The sequence below is a fragment of the Physeter macrocephalus genome, chromosome 4 (assembly GCF_002837175.3).
Source record: "Physeter macrocephalus isolate SW-GA chromosome 4, ASM283717v5, whole genome shotgun sequence".
Taxonomy (NCBI): domain Eukaryota; kingdom Metazoa; phylum Chordata; class Mammalia; order Artiodactyla; family Physeteridae; genus Physeter; species Physeter macrocephalus.
The window spans coordinates 46,957,533-46,967,574 of NC_041217.1; the positions used below are offsets into that span (position 1 = coordinate 46,957,533).

The 10,042-nt window shown below is 37.3% G+C and overlaps 1 protein-coding gene across 1 annotated transcript in view; it reads left to right on the forward strand.

The window, feature by feature from the left end:
• Positions 1–10,042, forward strand: part of PAPPA2 (pappalysin 2) — a 295,372-nt gene that overhangs the window by 101,696 nt on the left and 183,634 nt on the right. The window contains exon 3 of the mRNA XM_024133710.2: positions 3,572–3,717. Coding sequence (XP_023989478.1) covers positions 3,572–3,717 — 146 coding nt within the window. The remainder of the gene's footprint in view (positions 1–3,571; positions 3,718–10,042) is intronic.

Consider the following 10,042-nt stretch of genomic DNA (forward strand, 5'->3'; position numbering starts at 1 on the left):
TGCGATCTTCCCGGACCGGGGCACGCACCCGTGTCCCCAGCATCGGCAGGCGGATTCCCAACCACTGCGCCACCAGGGAAGCCCATAAAGCACTTTTTTTTTTTTTTTTTTTTTTTTTTTGCGGTACGCGGGCCTCTCACTGTTGTGGCCTCTCCCGTTGTGGAGCACAGGCTCCGGACGCGCAGGCTCAGCGGCCATGGCTCTCGGGCCTAGCCGCTCCGCGGCATATGGGATCTTCCCGGACCGGGGCACGAACCCGTGTGCCCTGCATCGGCAGGCGGATTCTCAACCACTGCGCCAGCAGGGAAGCCCTACATGCGAATTTTTGATGCTGACTCAACTTCCTTCAGACAGCTCAGGATCTTTTTCTTCTTTCTGGCCTGAATCATTTCTATCAGTCTATAAAGGAGTTATTCAACTGACTATTAAACTAGAGCACAAGAGGCATTATTTTTATATCCTTTCACTTTTACTTAGTCAGAAACTAAGCAAGAGTTGGGGCTTGCATGGACACTTAGATATTAGAGTGTGGCTAGGGGTCAGTGGTCAAGGGATCCCAACAGAAATCATCTGGAGACAAAGGAATGTGGTGGGCTAGACACCAGGCAATGTTTAATCACAAACCAGTAGGTCACAGTGATAAAATAGTGAGGCAGCTGTGCATTCTTCCAGGAAGCATGTCAGAAATAATAGACTCAAGCAATGGGCAGAACAACTTGATATGTCAGCCTCAAGGAAAGCTTGTTTTTGAGAAAATTTTTTATAAAGATCAAGGTGCAGCTTCACTTTGGTCTGTCTGAGTCCTCAGGGAGAAGTTCATGGTGAGTATCTCAATCTAGAGTGTGGAGAGGATGAGTAAAGGGAGATCCTGGTAGAAATTAAGTAGATCAGTACAGTTCACCTCTCTTCATACATAGTTCTGGTCAGTTCATGGTCCCATGCTTTTTATGACATTTATGTATGTTGTTTCACCCTTCTTTGACTATTAAGTTCTTTTGGATATTACCTCTTAATAAATCATTTCTGAAGCAAGATGTTAAGCTCTGAATTTTAGAATAATGGCCATTTTCTCCACCCTAGGTCTGAGCCAGGCTCTGGTCACATTAGTGGACAAGCTAAGACGTTTATCTTATTAGCTCTGATTAAATTCTGAAATGGTGTACATGTGTTATAATAGGCAAGGCAGTCTACATGCAAACTGGACACCCTGCTATCTATACTTTGCCCTTTTTTGGTTTATGGAATAATCTGGACAAAAATCTGTCTTCAACAAAATAAAACTTTCCTGTATCAATTCAATTAGTGACTGTTTCCAACTGTCTCTAGCTTTTAAAAATGTATTTTATCCCTTATACTTGCCAATTTCTATCTGTATCGCTATGGAGTGCAGGAATTAGAGTGACTGTACCCAGTTTGCCACAAGTATGACATAAACACTCTCATCTGGAAGGGTAATTTATGGCTGGAGAGTGGAATGGGCAAGGAAGAAATGGGAGATGAGTAGAACCAGCTAATGAGTTGGTGGTGGAGGAGGAGGCCTCTTGGAGGGTGGCTCAAGGGAAATTAGTGGAACTGCTGGGTTGAGGGAGGATTGAAGGATGATGGCCAAGACTGGTAAGTGGCAGACAGAGAAGCCAGGAACACACAGATAGCCCGAGTAAACCATGCCAGGAACAGGGGGATTTGGGGAAAGTAAGGGGGGAGAAAAGAGAGAAAACTGTCAAGTTACCAATTCGTAATTTTAATGGGAACTCTGGAATAGGAACAGAGGATGCAGATTTTCTTTCTTGGTACCCTGAGCTGTACATAGGCTATCACTGATTCTCTCTGCCCTTATTTCTTTCTTTTATTTTCTATTTGTTTCTTTTTTCCCTTTTCTTTCTTCTCTCTCTCCTCCCATCCACCCTCCCTCTTCTCCTTCTATCTGACCAATTAGACCACCTCCATGTTGAAGAGTTACTTGATGTCATCATAACTCCAAACCATCAATTTATCAATACAGGAAATTGTAATTATTTTTAATAAAGGAGAAAAGGAAAGGGAATGTGACTAATGTCCAGGGAAAACCAGGCGACAGTTCAAAAAACACTCCAGGAATGTATCAGAAGGAATATCCCTCTGATCACATCTGACACCACTTCATGAAATTTGGATGATTTACTGGGGATGAGAATTACTTTTCCAAGATATTATGTCAATAAGAAAGAATATTTTAAAATCCCCATTCTCTCAAGCATTTTTGGTTCTAAAGCAAAATCTTTTTGTGTTTCTTTACTTTTATTCCCCTTTTTGATTCTGTGCCAAAGAACATAAACACAGTCTCCTTTGGGATCTCTATTTCTTGAGTACTCCTTGCCAGTATATCCTACATGTGGATTAAATAGATGGCATAAACAGTGTAGTTGGGAGGCAGAGTGAACAGAAGAAGAAGGGTCATGCTCTTCTAGCCTGAGCTTCTGGGTTGAGAGATTTCAGTGTCTGCAGCTTGTCTACCAGAATAGCAAGAATAAAGCATGAATCTATAAAGGAAATTTCAACTGTGTTGAGAGAGCTGTCTGCACAGTTGAAGCTGTGATAGGATCATTCGTATCTTTGGAGTGGCATTCCCATGGCCACTATAGGAAGCATCCAGTGAATCCAAGGGGCCACTGGGTTCTGGTTTAGTTGTTCTTTCTTAAAATAGCTCTTCATTGAGTATGATGAGGCTCTGTTTGCCCATAATAAAGTTTTAAGTTTCACTGATGCCAGGAAGATGAAGGTCTTTGACTATATATGAGCTTAAAAAACGATCAAATGCTTGTTTCCCTTTTTTATGGGCCATGGGGCATGTGTTTTTAATAGACCTTTAAGTCTGTGAATAAGTTAAAACATAATATTACCTAGTGCTTTGAAGGCCACCAATAGAGATACTTGGTGAGTATCATAAGGTAGTCGGAGTAGGGGTAGAGAGTCTATGGATTAAGGTACTAGAAAGAGAAATATATATATAATTAACATTCTTTTCAGTAGCTTATGATATCCTCTCCTACCTATAACTCATCTCTTTTTTTCCTGTTTTACTTTATATTTTCTGGCCACTATTTACCTTTAAAAATATGCCTGAAGCAAGCATATGCTGAAATAGAGATTCAATCGGTCTTCTTATCATAATAACGATCGTGCAGTGTGATGGAAAGAACCAGGGACTGGGAGTTGAAAGGCCTTCTTCACCGTGGGCTCGGGTGGGGGTGGGGGTAATACTCTGGGCATAGAGTTAAGGATATTATTGGATTTATCTTGAAGAAATAATCTGGGTGTAGAGTGGAGAATTGAGTATGATGTCAAATACTGACTATCCATATACATATTGTGGTGCTTAAAAGGTAGGATATTATTTATCTTGGAATAAATATCCTAAATGTGTATTAGTGCATTTTTGAGAGCTTCATAACACCTGGTCTTGCCCTGTCTGCTCCTCTCCTCTAAAAAGCAATGCTGGTTGGGAGAGTCAGAGTCTGATTAGGTCTGGCTCTACTGTTCTCTATGGACTGATCCTTTGGTGTGACATTTCCTCCTCTTACGTGCTCTCCAGGGCGTACATGAGTGTGAAGGAGCTGAAAGAGGCACTGCAGCTCAACAGCACTCACTTCCTCAACGTCTACTTTGCCAGCTCAGTGCGGGAAGACCTTGCAGGTGCTGCCACCTGGCCTTGGGACAAGGAAGCCATCAGTCACCTGGGTAAGTAAAGTGAAGACCAACTATAGTAGGAAAAATGAGGAGATTGGTAGGGAGTCCGTGAAAGTGCATTTGGGGAAAAAACGGAGAGAAAAATAAATTTACTTAATGAATTAGCTGCTTTGGGCTGAGAATAGCTTTTGGGAGAATCTCTCAAAGTGTTTCAGTGCAGACAGGTAAGATGTATTAGAGCAAACAGTGGCAAAAACTCAGAATGTCCTAGACCGAATCTATAATCTAGACGTTAATAAATTGCTGACATGGAATAAGATCCATTTTATGTCTTGGAGAGCCTCAAGGGGGAAACTAGCAAGAAGGTGGCTAGACTGTGAAACCTGGTTTGCAGTAAACACTGAGCCAGAAGATTGCTGGGCTTCTTGCATGGATTGGAATCCTGAGGAGATCCTGGGAAATTCAAACAGGTGGGGAGCTTGTCTGCTTACCTAGGAAAAAGGTGACACCTTAATACTGAGTGGAACTACTGCATGCTTAAGAAAGATAATTCCTTTTATTACAATATTTTATCATTATTATAAAGGAAATATTACTGACCAATCAATAGAATCATTAAATCAGTTTATGTGGATGAGAGTAATTATTCAATATAATTTGTATATACTTTCAAAGAGTCTTGAGTCGGATTCTACCAAAACTTACTTTAAAACTGAATTACCATAATTGAGAGGAATTTTTCATGTTGGAAAGAGAATCCTTGAAAGAGACCAGAAACCATTTTATGAGTGATTTAAAAGAGATTATGCAAAATTAATCTTCTTAGTAGTCAAATACGAAGCAGAGAGAAATAAACTGAAATAACATCACATAATACTGTATATGTCAAACCCATGTATGATGGGGTCATTATGAAGTGGAGTCCAGAATATTGAAATGATAATCAAATAAAATATGAGCAAGTGTCCAAAGGATTGGGGAAGGAAAATGATGAGCAGTAGGTTAGCAATAGGTGAAGAAATGTTGTGGCTGTTCAAGAGGAAACCAGAACATAAAAATCCTTGTAGTGAATCAGGTCAACATCCAGAAGGGGTATATATCTCAAGCAAAGGAGGAGAAAATGAAAAGTTAAACCTGTGGTGATCCAAACTGAATGCTTTGTTAGTATGCTGGATTTCATTGGCTCTATAGTATCTGATACAGTTTTAAGGCTCTGCAGTCCTTTTATCACTAAATTTTGTATTTTCAGTTCTCAGTATATTAGAAGTCAGAAATTTGTGAGATGAGTGGAGCTTTCCAGATGAAAGCTAATGTGAGTCATTCTAGTCTTCAAAGTAGCACCAAGTGGGCTAGAAGGTTATATTCCAATAATTCATTTAGCAGTGAGTTTGAGTATCTTGAATTATCCTCATGAAAAACAATACTAGCAGAGGAGCATGTAACACTGTAAGAAATTACCTCCAAATTGGTTCATACCTGATTCACCAAAGGTTACCTTTACAGTATATATGACAGCTAGGTTTACCCAGCAATTGTTTCTATAAATCCTAGGTCTATCATTGGGTACTGAATCTACTTGTTCAAAAAACCTAGAAAAATGATCTTCCTGGCCATTATGGAGACAAATCTTGGCCTCTTGATAAGAACTATTGGACTGGGAGCAGAGCCATGAATATTTTTCTAACTTTGTTGGCACTAGGCCATTGACAAGATTCATTTAACTATAAAAGTGGATAAAATACCAAAAAAAAATTAACTATTTGAAGACATCAGACATCAGCCAAGACAATGAGGATTTGAGGGACCCAATCCCAGTGAGAAGAAAAATGCATTGAAGTGAGCTCTACATATAACTCAGATTTTTTCTCCTTTAGGGAAATTGCCAAAATCTCAGTGAAAGTAATAGAGGCAGAGCAGAGAGAAGCAGCCTAAAGCTTGCTTCTCACTACTGAGGAGAAAAAAATTAAAGGTCAGGCCTTCTAAGGCATCCAGACTTGAGGGACCAAGCTTCCAGAGAGATAGAAATCATGAAAAAAATGAGCCTGATAGTCTGCTCATAATTTGAAGATATTTTCTAATTACTAAACTATGCATGCTCAGGGCCAGTGGCCATAAAACAAGTGTAAAATAACTGCTAACGGATTAAAAAGCTGAACAGTGATTTCAGGAATCTCACAGTGGAGGGGACAAAAAAATGAAGTTGAGGTCCTATCAAGGAGGGGCTTTGAGATACCCTATGTGTGAGGGAAAATATAAATGGCCTAGCTTACACAAAGCCTAAAATTCAGCCTGAAACACTCTTAAATCCCTGTTTGGAGGACGGTCATATGCCTATGTTTAGCTGCCTAACAAAAGAAAATTAAATATGCTCTGGAGGAAGACAATATAATCAAAAGCCTCTACAAGTTTTCATGCACAGTGGCCAGAAATCAGTAAAAAAAAAAAATTACCAGTTATGCCAGAGATAAGACCAAATGATGGTAAACTAAACAAAGAAACAAATAATCACTAAATAAATTCAGACCCACAGATATCCATATATCTGTGGAGTTATTGAATATTGGCTTAAGGTAATTGTGATTAATATGCTCAAAAATAGATAAAATGGTGAAGAGTGTCTTTAGAAAACTAGAATCTATATTAATGAATCAAATGGAAATTTTAGGACAAAAAAACAGTAACTGAAATTAAGAAATTAATAGATTGGTTTATGAGCAGGAGAAAGGTTTAATGAACTAGAAAACTGTAATATGTATGTTTATACATATTAAAGCTCAGAGAGAAAAAGTGATGGAAAAATATAGAAAACAACTTGGGACATTTGAGATCTGATGAAAAAGTCCTAACATAAATTGGAGTTCTAGAAGAAGAGGAGAAGGATATTGGGGCAGAAATAATATCAAAGAGATAGCTGCTGAGAATTTTTCAGGGTGACAAAAAATATTAAACCACAGATTTAAAATGTTTTACAAACCCCAAGAAGGATAAATAGAAAGAAAATCACAACTAGATTCATTATAACAAAAGTGCTGAAAAACCTCAAAAGTAGCCAGAGCAAAAAGTTACGTTACTTTAAAAGGAGCAACAATAAGATTGACAGGCTGACCTTTCAACAGAAACTATGGAAGTCCGAAGACAACAGATTGATATTGTTTTAAAAATGCTAAAAGAGAATTATTGCCAATTTATAATACTATGTTCAACAAAAATCTTTTAAAATGAAGAAAAATTAAACATATTTTCAGACAAAAACTGAGATAATTTAAAACCAGCAGTAAAATAAATACTGAAGAAAGCTATCCAAACAGAAAGAAAATGACTCCAAAAGGAAACAGAGACATGCAAAAAGAAATGAATCACACTAGAAAGGATAAAAATATTAAAAGTAATAACAATGTCTTTTTGGCTTAAAATATATGTAGAGTTAAAATATGATGACAATGGCACGAAAGACAAGAAGTAAATAAAATTATATAATTTAAGTCCCCTTCTACACCAGTATCTGGAAAAAATACTGATTTATTAATTTTAGATAGCTTATACACACCTTATATTATACAAGAATTAACTCAAAATAGATCATAGACTAAAATATAAAAAGTAAAACTATATAACTTTAAAAAGAAAACATAAGAGAAAATCTTCAGGGCAAGACTAGGAGAAGAGTGCTTATATATGGCACCCAAAGCATAGTCCATAAAAATGAAAACTGATAAACTGGACTTAATCAAAATTAAAACTTTTTCTCTGAGAAACACTCTGTTAAGATGAACAAGGAAATGGCAGTCTTAGAGAAAGTATTTGCAAACCACACATCTCACAAAGGATTTATATCTAGAATATATTAAGAACTTTCAAAACAATAGTAAAACAAACAAATAAATAGTCCAGTTAGAAAACGGACAAAAACACAGACATTTTACCAAAGAGAGTATACAGATGGAAAAAAAGCACATGAAAAAATATTCAATATCATTAACCATTAGGGAAAAGCAAATTAAAGCCACAATGAGGTATCACTATACTTATTAGTAGAGCTAAAAAAAAATAGTAACAGTACAAAATGCTGATGAGGATGCAGAGAAACTGGATATTGCATATATTGCTGATGGGAAAGTAAAATGGCACAGCCACTCTGGAGAACACTTTGGTAGTTTCTTATAAAATTAAACATACACTTACCATATGACCCAGCAGTTGAACTGTTGGATACTTATCCCAGAGAAATGAAAACATGTCCACTCGAAACCCAGCTTTATTTGTAATAGCTCCAAAGTGGAAATGATAAAGTGTTCTTCGGTGCTAACTGCTTAAGCAAACTGTGATACATCTGCACGATGGAATATCACACAGCAATAAAAAGAAACAAAGTATTAATACATGCAGCAACTTAGGTGGATGTCAAGGGTATTATATGGAGTGAAAAATAATCTCACAAGTTGCACGCTTATGATTTAGTGTAGTATCCTCAAAATTTTATGTGGTATTCTCAAAATTAAAAAAAAAAAACCCAACAGAGATAGAGAACAAATTAGTGGTTGCTAGGAGTTAGGAATGGGGTGAGGGGTGGTGGGGAGAGGTGTATATGTGTGGAGTGACTTAAAGGCTAAGAGAGGAGAAATCTTAATGGTAGTTACACAAAGGTGTACATACATGTGATAAAATTGCATAGAACTTCACACAAAACCACGCTTGCATGTGCACACATACACACACATTCACAAGCCTGCATGCAAAAACTGGTGAAATCTAAATAAGGTCTGTGGCCTCTTTGCATGAGCAGAACACTTCACATATAGCAGGTGCTCTTTGAATGCTCACTGATTGAAGGGATGACTGAATAAATGAGTGAAGGTATTAAATTTAAATAGTTTCAAGAAATGTTTAAATTATCTCATGAGTCACTGACTCATAATGAATTGCAAAAGAAGCTACGGATATTTATATTTTATGCTTAAACCTTTTAGGAATAACTAGTTCCCCTACAACATGTTTCTTAATGTGCATTTAAGAAGTAGAAGACTAGCTGAAAATCTGACTCAATATGAAACTTCTCATGTTATTATTTATTTTTTCTTGTTCAGTCATAACTGTGATTGAACAAAGGAATCATACTGACCTAAATCGGGTGTAGAGTAGTACAGACAGCTGGCATAACATGATAGAGGAAGACATTTAGGATTTTCTAAACAGAGTCTTTTCAAGACTCAAGATAAGATTATCTGTGTCAACATTCAAGACCCTGTATTTTGAGGCTCAGCTGAGTGACCTGGCAGATAAGTACGCTAGTTTTGAGACTGAATCCAATTTCTGACTACAAATGGCTTAAGTCACTATGAGGAAAGACCAAGGTAATCTGTGGTCCATCAACACCATTTCTGGCCTTTAGCATGATTTTGTACTTTTAATGTTGTGGTAATTCAGGGCAGAATTTTTTATAAGTAAAGTAAATGAATAAATAAGATCCCCTTGAGCTCAGTGGTTTGAATATCTTTAACCTTAGTATATAGCACTTAAACTGAAAACATATCTTCAAAGGCAGAAGACTTAAATTAGTGGTAAACCAGATCTTTTATAAACCATTAATATCATACTCATAATTATTTATTCATTCATTCAAAGAAAAGCTGTTGAATCTATTTCATGGCAATATCAGAGATAGAATAATTAAAAGGAGTCCACCGTAAAGGTTTGCATAGCACAACTGGGATACAGACATGCAAATACACACTTATAATACTACACGATGCTGCCACACAGGAGGTCAAGAAGGAACATGATGAGAAAGTGCCTGATTGTGCTGAAAACATCAGGGAAGAAGGGAGGAGTTCCCAGAGGGGCTGAGGCTTGACGGGAGAGTTGAAAGAGGAGCAGGAGTTTGCTTGGCAGACAATGAGAGGGCATTCCATAGTGAAAGAAATGGTAAATGCCAAGGTTTAGACTGTTAAAAACCTAGACTTGCTTAGAAGTGGAATGTCCTTGGAATGGCTAGAGCAGAGCTCTTCAAATTTATTCTTGCTCTCTTCTACCTCCTAAAAGACTTTTGAAAAACTCTGTACCCCTTCATCGATTTTAAAAGTAACACCTAAAAATTTAACCGTAAGTTTAAATTATAGCAAAGAATATAATTTCTGCCATATTATTTTAAATTATTGACATTTAAAAATACATTTTAAATCTACTCTTCTAAATGTATCTTTGGTAACATAATAATTTGATAATCACCATCATTCATTAAAAAAATTCATGGCCATGCACTTTTTTTTTTTTTTTTTTTTTTTTTTTTTGGTATGCGGGCCTCCCTCTGCTGCGGCCTCTCCCGTTGCGGAGCACAGGCTCCGGACGCGCAGGCTCAGCGGCCATGGCTCACGGGCCA